Source organism: Molothrus aeneus, chromosome 26, assembly GCF_037042795.1.
Source record: "Molothrus aeneus isolate 106 chromosome 26, BPBGC_Maene_1.0, whole genome shotgun sequence".
Taxonomy (NCBI): domain Eukaryota; kingdom Metazoa; phylum Chordata; class Aves; order Passeriformes; family Icteridae; genus Molothrus; species Molothrus aeneus.
In genome coordinates, this window is record NC_089671.1 from 233,168 (window position 1) to 249,445 (window position 16,278).

The following is a 16,278-nucleotide window of genomic DNA, read 5'->3' on the forward strand; positions in this document are numbered from 1 at the left end:
GCTCCCCGCCCGCGCGCGCTCCCGCCCGGCGCGCCCCCGGGAGGCGGGCCCGGCCGCGCGCGGGCCATGGAGGAGCGGGGCGGTCGCGCCGGCGGCTTCAGGAAGGTGCGGCGGCCCCGGGCGCGGCCCCGAGCGGCGGGCACGGCCCCGGCCCCGCTCACCCCTTCCTCTCTCCGCAGGACACCGTGGATCGGCTTCTCCGCCTCCATTTCCGGGACGGGAGGACCCGAGGTACGGGGGGGGCGGCGGCGGGGGCGGCGGCGGCGGGCGGGTCGGGGCGGGCCGCGCCCCCTCCTCCCGTAACCCCCTTGTCCTTGCAGTTAGCGCGGATGCGCAGCTGCTGATGGCCGAGCTGCTGAAGGTCTTCGTCCGAGGTGAGCGCGCAGGGCCGCCCCAGCCCCGGAGGGCTCCCGGCTCCTCCCGGCCGCCCTGCGGCTGCTCCCGTCCAGCCCTGACCCGGCGTGCGGAGCCTTCCGGGGCCCCGGGCCGCCTCCCTCCTCCCAGCACAGCGGCTCTGGGCCCCGGACGGAACGCCCCAGGTGTGACAGCTCCCGGACCCCTCTCACTGCCCTTCCCTTTCTTTCATTGCGCTGCAGAAGCAGCGGCACGGGCAGCTCGGCAGGCCCAGGCAGAGGACCTGAACAAGGTGGATATTGAACAGCTGGAGAAAGTATTGCCACAGCTGGTATGTAACTGTGGGCCTGAACTGCATGGGAGCAGAACGAGGATAGGGGCTGAACAGCCTAATCCTCGTCCTTTCGGGAGTTGTTTTGAGAACCCAGCCTTTGTCCTGACTCGCTTGCTGCTCTTTCATTGCAGCTTCTGGATTTCTAGAGGCCTCCTGAAGCACATGTCGCCTGTCAGCAGACAGTCCTGGCCTGACACGTGTCTCAGCCTCAGAGACACTCTGGGACAAACAGTCTCAGCTTTTTCTTCCTCTGCCATTTTGCTTCTGTTTCCTCTCTCCCTTACCAAACACAACACAGCCCAAAGCAACGATGCTGTCAGATACCATTTTTGAGAAGAGGGTGCCACAGGCTTAATTTGTTCAGCTGAGTACATAACTGGTTTCCATCTTGCTGCCCTACTCCTGTTACAGAGGCCGGTATTTCACAACATGGTAAGAAGCTGTTGCTTTCTCAGCTAATGTGAGAAAGAGGTGCTGCTTCACAGAGATGCATGGAAAGACTTAATGGCTGGGAATACTGTCCAGCCTTCAGGCTCTCATTGCCTCAAGCAGGCAGCTGTAACAGCAACTCCAGGTGCAGCTCCAAGCCTTCCAATGAATAGGTCATTAACAGGAGCTTAGTCACAGGCTCTTGCCAAAAGCAGGTAACTGATCTTTATTTTATAAATAAACAGTGTCTGTCCCTCACTACCTTCTAGTATTTCTCAGGCTGTGACATCAAAGAATGCTTGAAACCTTTTAACCATTCAATATTCTCCTCAGAGGCTACTCCCCCTCTGCTATAAATTTGTTCTCACAAAGAAACATCAGTAAGTTAAAAACAAGTCTCCCTTCCTTGTGTAGGCTCTTTGCTGCAATTCATCATCAAAAGTCAAGTTGCTTCAAAGACTTGCAGAGCTTCCCCCTCACCCACCCTCTTCCCTAAATCTTTGTAGGACGAAAGGAAAAAAGGACAAAATAACAAACAGCATGTGTGAGAATCCCACATCACGGGACAGCCTGGCCCCTCTGGCGGGGGGGGCACTGTGAAATAAGAAACCTTACACATGTGGGCAGGAGCCAGGAGCCCGAGTGGCTTTGGCTGGAAGTGCGGGGCTGGCTGCACGGAGGGCTCCGGCCGCCGCCCCGCTGCAGCAGCAGCAGCCAGAGCAGCAGTCCTTGGCTCGGGAGCAGCTGTGACAGGCTCAGTGGGTCACTGTGCACTGTCCACTATCAGGGTCATCCCTCAGGACAACCACCATGAAGCCTCACAAAAACTGCCGTTCCATACGCGTTCCGTGACAGTACCAGCCTAAGCAGTGCCCAGCCCTCAGCACTGCAGCTTCTCAGCCAAAACAACTGTTCAGCTGTACAACACATGCAATGAAGGAACTGACCTAGTTCAGTCTTCAGCCCCACAACCATTGGTAAAAAAAAAGCCAATACCAAAAAAATTTAAAAAAAAAAAAAAAAGCAAGTGATACTACCTTTGAATGCCCTAAAACCACAGGGATGAGTTTGAGTTCAGCTACTATAGCGAAGTGATACTGAAACAAAACCAGTTCATCAGGTATCTGCAGGTACTGCTCTTCAGCAGGGCAGGAATCGTTGTAGCAATCCCTCCTTTAGTGAAGAGCCCACCATTTTAAATGTGGGGGTGTCCTGTCCCCCTCAAAGAATTCACTCCTACTTCCTTGCCTTTTCCAGATTTCAGGTCCCTGTCTCTGCCTCCACCCTGACACCTACTGAAACAGCAGTCTCAAAGATGCTGCCCTAAAAAGGCGCAAGATCCTTTTCCTGACGCACAGAGAACTGCTGATGTGGACATCCACAGTAAAGCAGCAATTGAACAGCAGCAGCAGCTAAAAGTAACTCTTTGTATAGGGAAGGGGAATAAGACCTCTTGTCTAGCTATTGAAGGTAGCATTTTTTCATTCTTGTGGTTAAACTGGGTTTGATGACAGCTGAGTTAAAAAAGGACAAGCATGGGCAGAACTGCCTGAGGGAACACAGTCAGTGATGCAAAGCCCTTACACTTAACCCATGAAACTGCCCCAGGAATACTGATATTGCTGCTTGTGTACCTAAACTTGTTTTTCCATGTCAAGTACTTGCAGGGGATAGTTATGGACCTAATGCTTTACAAAACTTGACATAATTAGAGCAGCTAAGAAAATCAGTTAAGCAGATAATATTATTTGATGTCACCTGTGCTCTTCAAAAAATAAGGACTAGCACATCTGAAGGCACACTGCAACTTCCTCCCAACCACACTGCTTCTGCATATTCCAGTCCTGGAAACCAAAAACACCAGCACAAGTATTTCACCACCTATCATTATCAACAGCTCCTGGTTTCCTCACAGGATATCCTGTACAAATTCAGCAAGGCAGCTCTACTTCTGATTTGTGTGACATGAGTAAGCCTGACACAGCACCTGAACCAAGATACCGACAGTCCTATGCAGCGTGGGCTCAGCCCACACTTAATCCACTACAGAGTAATAAACTTTAAACATTATTTGACTGGGTTTTTTTTGTTTGCTGTGGTATGTCTTTTATAGCCTATCAAGTGGCAGAAGGGCTTGCTTTCCACCAGGAGGGTTGAGTGCAGGAGCTGTACACAGTGCTCTCACATTCCCTGTTCACGTCTGGGTGTCAAATAAGAAATCAATCAATTTTTTTGCTAAAGCATTCTGCACTCCTTCTGCTTTGAGTCTCCTTCCTCTTCCACCTTTCTTTCATGCCTCCCCCTCCCTCCAAGTTTCTTCAAAGCATCTGTGAGCATTTGGAAGTAATTAGACCTGAAGGGAAATGTTGGCCAGGCAGGGAGACAATGACAAGTGCCAGGAACCCAGGGTGCCCTTTCTAGCCACTTTGAAGTTCATTCAGATGATACAAAGCTCCGTTTTGCTTTGTTGAAAAAAAATGGGAGGAAGGGAACGAGGCATGACAGGCCAATTGAAAGGAGAGCAAGTTCCTGTGAACTGACAGACACACCAAGTGCCAGGGCAAGAAGATGTTAAAGGCACTGACCAAAAGGGCCCCCGTGGCCACTCTGCTTTATTACACCTACAAATTGTGCAGATGCACACGTAGTGCAGGGAGGAAACAAGGAAAATGGAAAACATGGTATTACTGTACCATGGAACCCCAGCTCTCCACAGATCAGTGATCCATGGAGAAGACTTCAATAAAACCCAGCACCATGACTGCCATGGCACAACAGAGTTCATCTCCAGCGTAAGGACAATTCTAACCAACATTCGTCCTCCCACGTCTGCAGGAGACAAAGATCTGGACTGGGCCTTTTCCCTGTACACCAACTGCAGTGCAGAGCACAGCTACCCTGCTCTGGGAATACTCAGGCCACCAATCAACTGTCATTTGAAGAGACCCTTCAACTGGATGCTTTTTCCCTGGCTGTAACTAATTACAGATGGTAATTATACACAGTGAAAATAAAACTAGAGCTTAGGGCAGAAACAAGCTCAACAGGCATTCCATGAACAGACACCTGTGTTCCTTGTTAACAAGATTCTGGCAACTGCACACAAAACGAGTGCAGCAGCTCGGGTGCTTCACAGGAAAGTTCACTGATCTGAACTGTTTTAAGTAACTTAAGTGCTTCCTCTTCATTCATTTTCCAGCCATCTATGTCCAGAATTATCAGCAGCACTAACCCTAATCACTAAGAAGCAGGGAGAAGTCTTGCTCTAGGCACCACTAAACAATTATAGGTAAAGCTGAACCAGATTTTATCTTGCCACTAGAATACAGGCTAGACTCAAGTGATCTCTGAAGGTGGAACTGAGAGGATTTGAATTTAAAAGTATGGATAGAAACAAAGTCCTTTGCAGAAAGTATATAGGAATCATGTCCCCCTTAATTCTCTATTCTTATTATTTGCATGCAAGAAACCTTAAATTTAACCTCTAACCTTGCTTCTGTAGTCACAAAGACCACAAGCAGGCCCTCCACTCCTCCACCAACTGCAACTGGTATCTGAAATAGCCATTCTCTTTTTATAACTAATATTCATACAGATTAGATCTCTCCAGGGCCACCAACAGCTTTTACACGTTCTTAGTAAGTTCTTCTTAGTAAGTGGAGAAGAGGGCACAGCTGACAACGCAGTGATCCAGCAGCCCAGGATGCTTCATCTCTTCCCACCTACAAAATAAACACAGCACCATTAAAACACTCAACATGTAATTATCACTTACTCATTTCTTAATAAAACAAGAAAAAAATTATAATGGACACTTGGTTGCAATCTTAATTATGGAAAACCCCTACTGGTTTGCAGTGAAGATTAAAAAGAAGACCAACTAAAAAATTTAAGAGAAGTAAAAGTACTAAGACTACAGCAGCAAAAGGAAAGTTATGCCAGAGATTTAATAGATTACATGGACCCTTGGTATGTAGAATACCCTGCCTATTAGTATTTGAACTACACTGGCAGAGTGTAGAGCTCAGCATACCAAGAGCAGAACACAGCCAAAAATGCTACAAGCATATGGATTAGGTATCAGACTTCCCAGTATTCAGAATCTGCATTCATATACTTCTCCAATGAAGGCTGAGGTTCAAGTCACCAACAAATTTGTGACTGACAAGCAGTGAACCAAATGTCTTGCAAGCATAAGCTGACGTGTGCACCAATACCATCAATATCCAGCATGTTTGGCAGAGAGGAGGCTGCCTTTTGGGGCAGTTCAGAAGGAGCAGAGCTCTCCTATGATTCATTGATACCTGGAAGCTTCAGCCATTTGGGTATTTTCCCAGGGGCTTTTCTAAGCACTTGTGGAGCTCCCTGAGTGCTGGCTGCTTCTGGCTGCTCAATGGTCTCTTTGTCACTTCCCACTTCCGGTGCAGATAGGGATGGAACCACTGGTGCCAAAGTTGATGAAGAAGGAGCTAATGATCTGGACAAACATCAGAGAAAGGAAATAAGCAAATTGAATTAAGTTTCATTTTTCATAATAGCCCCCTGTACCACCACCACCTTTAAAGTCAGATTGAAAAAGCTCTTCTTTTTCCATGATAGAAGCACTAGTATTTACTTAAGTCACTGAAATCCTACTTTGCAAAGGACTCACAAAGCTATGAAGTCGAGTATGACACTATGACTGCTTCTACACAGGAGGAAGTCCTAGTATCTTCAAAGCACTTTTCTTTGTAGTAAGATGGGCTCATTTCATCCTTCCCACTCCTGAAATACTAAGATATTTGCAACTCTACTCAACCCCAACATACCTGGCTACCAATAAATTAGCTGCAGAAGGAGAAACTGCAGAGTTCAGCAGGTCTGATTTCAGGTAACAAGCTGTTTAGAAATGAAATCAAATCAATAATTTGTTAACATAGATACATCAATCACCACAGTATCACAGAGCTCTCAGCTCAAAACATACCTGCTGTATACTACAGTAAACCTACATCACCTTCCTCCGAATGACAAAGAACATTACTAAACCATGCCAGTTTCTTTCACGACTCAGAGGTGTTCTATTTAATCATTCAAACCTCAAGACCTTGACATTTTCTTTCAGTGCTCATCTCAGGAACTTTTCTGTGAAGCCACGGCATCCTTTCGGCCCTACAGGGATTCTAAGCATAAACCAGAGACGCCAAAGAACCTAAGATTCAGATCTGCTCTACCATCTCCAGCCAGTCCACTACCACAGGAGCTCTGCAGAAGCATTTCATAGACATTTGTCTGGTTAACATTTTGAATGGGATTTTTTTTTCCTATGGAGTCATTCTTCCATCATTCTTGATCCCAGGGCAGACAATGCCCATTCCCCAACCTATCAAATCCCATAACAGAGGTACAATGTCTACATCTGTGCTCAAGGTAACTGACCAAACCAGCTCTGAAGAGCTTTTGCCAGTCAGAATGGGGACATTTATCCCCAAGGACTGCAGTTTCTTTTGACAGAAGAACTCTGACAGAAAGGATGCAATACTGACTCTACTGCAGGAACTACACAGTCAGCTGCATGAGAAAGGAAACGCACTCACCCCTGCGCTCCTCGGATCCAAAATGAATCACAGCAGTTGGGAAAAGGTTAGCCTGAAGCAAAAGGGGAAAAGAAGGTATCACTGTCTGTGGATGCTTTCACAGTTCACTGTGAACATCAGAGGCAGGTTAGACAGCTACAGACAAATTCATGGAGTTCATCAAGGTCACTAACCATCTGTAATTCAGGAAAACTTAAAACTTGTGCAGAGCACAGGCCACTCAGAGTAAGACATGAAGGAAAATGTTATGATCTGATGCACTAAACAGGTGATGAGACCTCTACAACAAGTGCTCACTGCAGGAATGCCCTGCCATTCCTTCTCCTCTGCCCCCATATCTCAGGCCATTGTATTGCACACAGATTCTCTACTGCTGAGCAGACAACATTAATATGATGAATATTCTGAGTGGCTGATACCGAGAGAAGAAAAATTCAGCTATGCCCTTCCAAAATCTATTCTAAATAATTTTATTACATTTACACCCTGTCTATAGTTGAAACTTATCTAGTTTCACCACCTTTCCAGGATTAAGTATTTTCTTTTATAAATCCAACCTGAATTCCTAGTTCCTACTTATCAGAATAATTACCATATTAAAACATTTTTTCTGTCCAGTGGGTTTGGTGGTGATTTTTTTTTCCTTTTATTTCAATGGAAGTCCCTGTAATTGGTGTCCATTTCCTCTTGTCCTTTTACAGGGCACTGCTAAGAACTCTGGACCATATTCCTTGCTGTTTCCATCTCTTTTACTACACACATTGACAAGACCCCACAGAGCTTCTTTTTTTCAAGGCTGAACAACCTTGACTCTCCCTCTACCTCTCCCCAGATTCAGGTCGCTTCAGTATCTTTTGGTCCTTTTCTGGGCACCAGAGAAACTGTGAAACTGGACTCACACACCCCCTGTTCAACTGAGGAATCACAAATGCACCTGTAGGTATCAAGGAGGGACCTACCTATGGAGGTTGCTCTGTCACCTACAGTGGCCCCAGTGTCACACCACCTCTTCAAAAAAACTCAGTGATACATTACAAAGCACTACACCACCACACCCAGTGGTGAATCCAAGTGTTACCAAGGGAAACACAGAGCAAGACAGACAAACTGACTAAATTTCATTCTAAAAACTGACACTACTGCAAGCTCAGGCTTAGAGTTCTAAAAGAGTATGATATGCAGAAGATGAATATGATATGACATAACCAGCTGTTCCAGAAAGAATTCTGAAAAAATAACCATCATATTTATTACATGCATTATATGCCACTATAATACCACATAAAGAATAACTAGCTGAAACAATTCTGTTAAGCTTTTAGGAAGCCTTGTACTAAGAGACAGGTAAAAAACCAAATCATCATGGTGTAAAAGAGGCAAGTACCACTATAGCCAGAAACTGTACAGCAATGTTAATTAATAGTCTACATTTTCCCTGGCAAAATGGTAACACTAAACTTGTCACACTGATCTAATAAATAAATAACCAGATAAAAGCAAGGCAATGCCCCACTTGGTATCACTCATACGTACTTGGGAACTGTGTAGGGCAGACTGACTGCTCTGGAGTTTTCTTGAGCCTCTGTTGCCACCATCAGCCCAAGCTGGATACTGGAATGATGGTCCTTGGACCCAATCCAGCACAGCAATTACCAGAGCTCAAAAGAACCCTGATCTTCACAGAGGAGGCTGTGGACTGCTGCCTAATATGGAGACTAATAAAATTGTATTAACTGAAGGCAAAATGAAATAGCTTCACCTCTCTTCCTGCCTCCAAGCTTCAGAGGAGCATATGGTGTTACGCATTTCCTTGACATTAATCCAGAGGCCACAGGAGACTGTGTCATGCAGCACAGTCAACATCACGCTAGGCTGAAACAGGAGACATTTGTCACTCTGCTCCAAGACTCAGCTCCTGCTAAAGCATCCAGGCAAATTCACATCCTTGAACTGACATTTTAGCAAAATAATTATTTATTAGGTCTTTTAACATTTCATTCCTCAATCAACAGGGCCTAAGGTTGCCTGTTCCAGTCACAAAGACAGCTCTCCATAAACTTTTTTAATTACAAAGTACCAGACATGGTTTAGAAATCCCAGAAAAAACTCTCAAAAGAGCTTTGATGTTCCTGCAGCATTTGTCTATTTAGGAAATGGGTGCCTTAAAAAAAGGCCCCCCCAACACACATACACTCAAGCCCTTTTACACACAACATCCTTTTCATGCCAGCTGCAAGTTGGAAAATGAGGTTTTTGTAGTGTGTTAGTGTTGGAATTTTTTAATAACCTCCCCTCTCTTTTTTTTGCCTCCCGACCAATTATCTTGGTAAATAATTAACATTCTGAAGGAGATAAGTAAGCACAGAAACTCAGAACTCAAAGCCCTTTAGTTCAAAGCCCTGCCCTTTTCTCTTCCTTTCCCTGCTGCTGCCACTGAAACTTCCTTGTCAATCAAGCTCTGGGCACACACATCAAAGCCTTATGTGGGAATGGCCCCAAGGGGTCAGAGAAAATTCATGGCAGGGCCTGTGTGAGGCACAAAGAGAGAAAGAGTGAGAAATACAGACCAAGAGCTAGACAGACTCACTCAACAAACAAACATATAGACAGACTGCCCCAATATAAACCTCTACCCTATTTACTCACAGGTCGTCAAATAACCATAGTTCACAGTTTCAGGATCCACGTTCACAACCATTTCCTACTGCTGGCAGAACATCAGTTTGAATGTTTCAGTTCAAAATCTTAATTGAAAGAAACTTAAGGGGGCTACACAGCAGCCCTGCAGTACACAGAATGCAACATCCTTCCCAGGGCTCCTTTCCCTACATCCCTATCCTTTCCTAGGGGTCAGCCAGCATGGAGTCCTTTCTTTCCAAACCTCCATCCAATAAGGTTTTTTTTCTCCAATTCAAACAGACTATTGGCTCACGCACAGAGCCTTTGGTCTAGCTTTCTTTGTGTGGAATTGTCAGGTACCACCCCAATGCCAGCACTCCCTGAGGCTGCAGCACAGAAGGCAGCCAGCTACACCTCACCTGGGAATTCTGCAGCCTGTCATGGCAGGACCTAACACTGTCCCAGAGTTTTTTGTAACCTGAAGTATTTAAATCTGCAGCATTTTCACATGAAAAAATAAAAGCAGGCCAGTAGAATGATCCACTGTCCAAGGACTGTCACGGCATAAAGATGAGAAGGTTTTAGATTCTGTCCATGAGAACACATGAGCCCAAAGTCAAAGCCTTCAGTATTCTCCAACACCTGTGAATGTAATGATCAAACACGGGGCAAACCATCAGCCTGAAAACTGTATCCTCGAGTCAGCTGCTCTAATGTTTGCAGTTGTTCTAATGCATCTAGAACAACTCTGCAGTTCTTCACTGCACAGGGTTCCTGCAGGAACATCTGTGAATCAGAACAGATTTTGAGAACTCTTAGGAGCCTGCCAGGTTGACCAAAAGAATCAAAGGATGTTCAAAACAAGTAACTCAAAAAGCTCCACTCACTTATGTGCAGAGAATTACTACAATAGGATTGAGCCAACAGCCAACACTCCAACACCCAGCATTTCTCTTCCTTGCTGCTTTGATTTCCAGCCAAAAAACCTGCCATTCTGACTGGGGAAATAGATGCTATTAATCTATTGAACCATAATGTTCAAATCACACTGTCCAAGATGTATTTACAACATACAGTCAGATTTACTGCACCAATACCTAGAAATCCAACTGAAAATGGTGTCCATTGTGCAATTATATAGATGCAATGTAACTAAAAATACTTTGAGTTTGTGGGTTGTTTTTATTTTTGTGGGTTTCCTGTTTTTCTTTCTGGTTTTGGGGGCTTTTCTTTTTTATACAGATGAAAAACTGAGACCTAAAGAGATAACTTACTCAAGGTCACACAGGATGGCAGCAGCAGCAATGAGAACTAAGCATGCAAGTCTCAAGAACCCCATCCAAAGTCATAATCACAGGACAGCTTTCTTCTGAAGGAATAGAAAGTCACTGCGGCAAGAAGGAAAGGAAGTCCATATCCTGCTATTACCCTTCTCATTTAATAAGTATCATTCTAAATGATACTTACTTATTCAAATCTCCTCAGATTTTAAAAAGATGTAACACAGCTTCATCCATCTTGGATGAAGTTGCTTGGTTACAGTTGCAGAAGTTTAAATGAACACTTTCTGAGATCTGAAGACCTCATAAAACCCCATTTAGTCTGAAAGTACAGCTGAGTAACTCCAGTTTCACCCAGAGATAGTGAATGGCTACTCAGAGACTGCAGCGGTGAACGTGGCTTGTGACAGCCTGGCTGTGGAGTGGCACTGGGGCTGCTGCATCTCACATTCCACGATAAAAATATCCACTTCAGAACAACAGTCCCTGGTGAATCCAGCTGTGATACAGCAGAGACACATTTCTGCTTTGTTTTACTGCATGCTTTAGTAACTTGTTCTCTAGAACACAGAAAATATTTCAGGCAGAACCCTCCTCAAATAACACCTCAATACTTCCTGTTTCTCAGACATACATATGCAAAAAAATCCTAGAACAGAGCATTGCGGATGATGCACATTATTCTCGGGAAGCCCTTCTCCTCCCTGGCAGCAACGCTGTCAGCCAGGCAGAGGCTGGGAGGGAGCTTGCAGCTGCCAGAAGGAGCAGCATTCTTTCCGTTACACAATCCGAGAAGATCAGAGTGCCACAGGTCTGCTGCTAGACTGATGTTAGGAAGATGAATAAGAACATAAGCACTTCAAAGGAACACGCACATGGAAGGAGAAACCCAAGCTACCAACATGAAATACTGCATAGTACACACACCCCAAACACATAAACTAGCTCTTGGAAAAGTCAACTGGAAGGCCGGTGGATCAAAAGTTTCTCCAGCAAGACTGCACAGCATTGCTGAGACAGAAATAAACACCACAGTCATGGTGAAAGAGGCAGATCAAGAGGTTCAAGTTTATAACCTGAGAACAAAGCTGCCCAATGTGGGCTTCAACTGCCAGAAGAGATGGATATTCTGTGGCCAACATGGAGGAGATCTGATCCAGCTAGGGCAGGGGACCTTTAAAATTCATAAGGCAAAGATAAGATTTAAAACCATTGTTTTGAGAAGGCTACTTATTAAGACATCCAAGTACAAAGAGCATTCATTGAGACCTTGATAGCTGAGATCAGAAAGATCTGGCCTTCAAAACTGGCAGTAGCAGTGAACATTTTGGGCAGGATTTCCACTCCAAATTCAGTTGTGCAAGGACCCTCTCCTGGACCAAAGAACCCAGCTGTCCTGGAAGCCAGCACCATGAGGCAAGCACATGTAACAGACCTCACCACAAAGGGAAGGTGAGATTGCTACCGAATGCAGTCAGATGATAAAATCCTGGATGGAGAAGACTAAGACTTTTAGGTGAATGCCATCTTCTGTGCTGGATTAATTTCAGCATTAATTGCAATTTTCTTTGCCAGTGAGTGCAATAACCGCAAGGCCTGCCACAGGAAATGCCTCTGATGAACTGACTCTGATGAAGTAATTTTTTCCGAAATTGCATTCAGACTCTTGCCAAGGGAGAAGGTTTCATCCTGCCTGAGTCGCAGTCAGGTTCACTGAACAAGCCCGCCAGACACACGGCCCAAACTGGCATTAATAAACGGGATATGGAAAGAGAACCAGGGACAAAGAAAGGAACAAACAGCTCATCTGGATTTCTGCCTCATGGTATGTGACAGAGGAAACACTCAGTGCACTCTAAGATCTGACTAGAAGACCTAAGTATTTATGTGGAAGCCTGTGGAATCCTGTAGCTCCTCTGTAGACAGAGGATGGCCTCCTGCCCTCTCTGCTGCCTCGACTTTTCCAGCGACTGGTACTCCTACTTTCTGCTAAATATTTCCTAGTATTAACACAGCAATCAATGATTTTTTTTTTAATCCACCCCAGAAATGCACTACAAAACTGCCTGTTTCTGGGAGGAGAAAGAAGCTAAGAAGCAACTCTGAAAAGCTCAGACAGCCTAGAAAAAACACAAACAAGCCACTGGAGCTACAAGGAACCCAAAGCCAAGTGCTACAACAGGGAAGCCTGTGGTTGATCAGCTCTGGAGAGCAGAACATTATAAAACACTTCAAGGGACATGAGGAGAAGGCCGCCAGCAAAAACAGCAACAACAAAAAATCAAAGCAATGCCTTGAAGTCTTTATGGGTTCCAAAAACTCCACATTGCTGCCAATTTGTGTGTTCACTATACTGTAAATACACACAGATTTTGGGAGCATTCACTTCAGACAGTTCTTTCATTCCAAGTATCTTGGCAAACAAGTCAACAACAGTTGTCTTTTTTCCTGGTTCTGCGAGCAGCGTAAAGGTTCTCCCTTCATTGTAAGTGGTCGAATGTAATGAATGTGATGCCAAACTTGTCAGCTTGAATGGAAGGAGAGGGTGGAAAGAGCAGAAATATTGGTAATATGGTATTCCACCATCTGCAGTCACTTCTGCTATTTGGCTTCAGCACAAATTTCAGTAATTTATAAATATCTGAATGCGCAAATGTGCCCACATTACTGCCTCAGACACCATCCATTTTTCCTTACCAACAAAACCAACACCATCTTTAGAGTGGAGGATAACCTACTGCTAACTTAGGACCTGGGATAACATGAAAATTAAATGTTGGGAAAAAATCCAGAATGGCTGGATACACTATGGTAGTACCTGCTCTGGAAAAAGCAAGAGTCAGGTTATGTGCAGGCTTCTCCATAAGGGGAGCACATCAAGTGCCAAGCATCCCAAGAGGCCACAGCTACCATGAGTGACATGCAGCATTTAAGGCAAAAGTGGTGAATTTTGGCAGTTGCCTGATACAACCTGAACCCTTAAAGAGATGTATTACCACCAAAGACAAATTTCTTCCCGAACCTTTCACACATCCTCCAAACCCAACAAAGATACATCAAGAAACTTGAGCAATTAGTTGTACTGCTACTTTACCCAAGCTCTCTTTTGCCTATGATGTCTGGAAGAACTGCAGACTCCACAGTACTTCATTCACAGTCACATCCTATGCACCACAACTCTGTTATTCCAGAACTTTCTCACTACAGGGGTGCTGCATACTGCCAAGTCACCTTAGAGCAAAAGCTCCTCTATCCCCCAGCCCCAAAGGCACATTATTTTACAAAGTACCTTAACCATCTCTCTCCTATCTTTACAGAGCAACTTTGTCCTTTCACCTGCCTTCTCCCATATCAGGGAACAGAAGGGGAGCTCTGACTAAAGTTCAAGATGTTTCCCTTCCATGGACCACAAGATGAATGATAAGGGAAAGGTCTCTACAAATCCCCCTGCACAGAGCCTAGCCCCATCCAGGGCACAGTCAGGCACTGCAGCCTGCCCTACAACACTCAGTTTGCAGCCAGTGGGGACCCTTGGCCCACACAAACCTCTTCCCAGTCTGAAGACTTCTCAGTTTGGAAGGCCACAGCCTCATGTGAGAAGCAGTGAGCAGGTCCCACCCCCAGTGCTGCCCCTCCTACCCCAGCACCACAAAGGTTACCTCTTTCATTCTTATTTCTGCTGAGAGCCCTGAGGCTCAGGCAGTGCAGCCTCATTGGGAACAGACACCTCCAAACACGGCATCCAACAATGACACGGCGGGCATGGACACAACAGCTGGAGTGATTCCCACATCTGTCTCTGTCCAGAGCAGAAAGGCCTTTCAGCCCCTTTTCTCCCAGGCACCCAGACCCCAGCAGAAGGGAAAACTTACCAAGCAGCAAAATTATGGCATGGGGCCTGCACTAACATGGTGAACATTAAAGAGGAATAAGAATTTACATTGGTTAACAGCAGCAAAACTTCTCCCACAATCAGCCAGGCCAAACAGGGATAAGGCACCATCCTCACAGGTCAGAGTTCTGTGGTCTTTGACAGCAGTTTGGGTAACCAGAAAAGCATGACAAGGAATTCTCGTCAGGAATTGTTTCTTTCATGTTTGATGCTTCATCCAAGTAAAATGTTTATAAACACACAGAATCATTCCTGCCATAACAGACCGTGACCTGAAAGGGCTGAAGGGCCCCCAGCAAGGGACACAGGCTACACAGCCACTGGCATTAAACACAGCTCTCCCAAGGACAGAAGAACCATAGGCAGAGCAGAAGTCCGTTCAATCCAGCCAGTACCCTCACAGTGAACAAAAACCAGACCAACAAAAAAGAGTATCCTTGCTTACAAGTGATTAGCTAGCAATGGTTTTCAGTTTAGAAGCTTCCTGAAAAGGCTTCTATATATTAAGACACACTTACTAAATATCTTCCTTGAACTCTCAAATCAGTTCATCCTTTCAGTATATGGCACCCCGTGACAAGGAATTCTACGCCTCAGTTTTCTGACACACAAACAACCACCTTCTTCCATCTATTCTAGCTCCTGCTTGCCTCACTTGATGCCTCTCACTCATACTCAAGAACTCAATGCATTCCAGCTTCTCCTTGGCACGTAATTCCCTTTCCAGTCACAGCTTTTACAGACTGGCAAATCCTGACCTGTTCGGTCTTTCTTTGGATGGGAGACATTGCAGATCTCTGATGAACCTCATTCCCCTTCTCTGCACCTTCACCAGTTCCTTCTGAAGATGTGAGACCAGATCTGGAGGTTATTCAGACAAATCCTGGTCCATACACAGCGATGTTTTCTATTTTGCTCTGAATACTTCACTTTTGGAAGGAGGTTGTTTTTGATTTGACTGCTATTTACTAATGAGCTGATGATTTCACCACCTTAAGACTTTGCTGCAAAGCCATAATGATCAATGCAAGAGCTCACTGAGCTGCCTCAAATTACTTTCCCTGCACATCATCACATTTATCTATGTAGAGCTGGCTGGGTAAGCCAAAAATGCAAAGTCATGCAACTGTTAACTAATGTGATACCAATCTCTTTGTAATGTCATGTTACAATCCCTAAAAAATATTCTAAGGATGAGATTTTACTTGCTTTCCACATTTGGCAAGTAATTGTACAGATTCTGTATAGTTAAGATTGTGCTTAAAAACTCCATTTTACTTTAATTACACCCAAATTCTCAACATAACCACCAGTTTAATTTGACTATGGTGCAATTACATGTGGCATGAATAAAAACATATCTTTAATCAGGTTTAGATTTGACCCTTTATCTTAGTTGGATGTTATTTCTCTTTCATGGTGACAGAGAAGATATGAGAAATGAGAAAAAATATTTTCCTTAAAACCGTCCATTTGCAAAGAATTTTCCACTTTTGAGCACAGCATCTTGAGCAGTCCCAGTTCTGTATCAAAGCCAAGGCTTTTGCACCTTTGCCATGTGCCACAGCAAGCACTGCAATCCACGGAAACCCACTGCAGACTGGAGATGTCTGACACTAAAATCGACCTGGTTCCTCACAAAGCTGTGATTTCTAATGAAGTCTCTAAGACTGGGCTGTAAGGCACCTCCAAGTCTTCAAAGAGCACTAATTTAACATGTGTTCATGTCTCAGGGAGCTGCCACGAAGAATGAATTTCACAGTAAATGTCACAACTAGGAAACCGGGAAATTGC

The 16,278-nt window shown here is 44.9% G+C and overlaps 2 protein-coding genes across 3 annotated transcripts in view; one reads left to right on the forward strand and one right to left on the reverse strand.

Moving 5' to 3' along the window:
* The first annotated feature begins 26 nt into the window (after positions 1 to 26).
* CENPX (centromere protein X) lies at positions 27 to 7,310 on the forward strand. Of its 2 annotated transcripts, XR_010785061.1 has the most exons (6): positions 27 to 105; positions 180 to 231; positions 321 to 374; positions 597 to 685; positions 820 to 1,120; positions 6,222 to 7,310. XR_010785061.1 is itself a non-coding variant. In XM_066565988.1 (5 exons), the coding sequence occupies exons 1-5, from the start codon at positions 67 to 69 to the stop codon at positions 832 to 834; spliced, it is 249 nt and encodes an 82-aa protein (XP_066422085.1). In that variant the 5' UTR covers positions 27 to 66; the 3' UTR covers positions 835 to 3,187. The 2 variants fall into 2 exon arrangements, 1 of the variants encoding a protein (XP_066422085.1); XM_066565988.1 differs by lacking the exon at positions 6,222 to 7,310 and having other exon boundaries at positions 820 to 3,187.
* ASPSCR1 (ASPSCR1 tether for SLC2A4, UBX domain containing) overlaps positions 3,699 to 16,278 on the reverse strand; it is a 32,862-nt gene continuing 20,282 nt past the window's right edge. The window contains exons 13-16 of the mRNA XM_066565987.1: positions 6,694 to 6,745; positions 5,926 to 5,995; positions 5,422 to 5,594; positions 3,699 to 4,839 (exon numbers count right to left, since the gene is read on the reverse strand). Of these exons, the coding sequence (XP_066422084.1) occupies positions 4,826 to 4,839; positions 5,422 to 5,594; positions 5,926 to 5,995; positions 6,694 to 6,745 (309 nt within the window). The 3' untranslated portion in view covers positions 3,699 to 4,825. The remainder of the gene's footprint in view (positions 4,840 to 5,421; positions 5,595 to 5,925; positions 5,996 to 6,693; positions 6,746 to 16,278) is intronic.

Excerpts from the sequence above, each read along its gene's own strand:
- CENPX (XM_066565988.1), top strand. The coding sequence starts at position 67 with ATGGAGGAGCGGGGCGGTCGCGCCGGCGGCTTCAGGAAG. Across the intron at positions 106-179 it reads GCGCCGGCGGCTTCAGGAAG|GACACCGTGGATCGGCTTCT; the intron begins GTGCGGCGGCCC and ends CTCTCTCCGCAG. Across the intron at positions 232-320 it reads CCGGGACGGGAGGACCCGAG|TTAGCGCGGATGCGCAGCTG; the intron begins GTACGGGGGGGG and ends TTGTCCTTGCAG.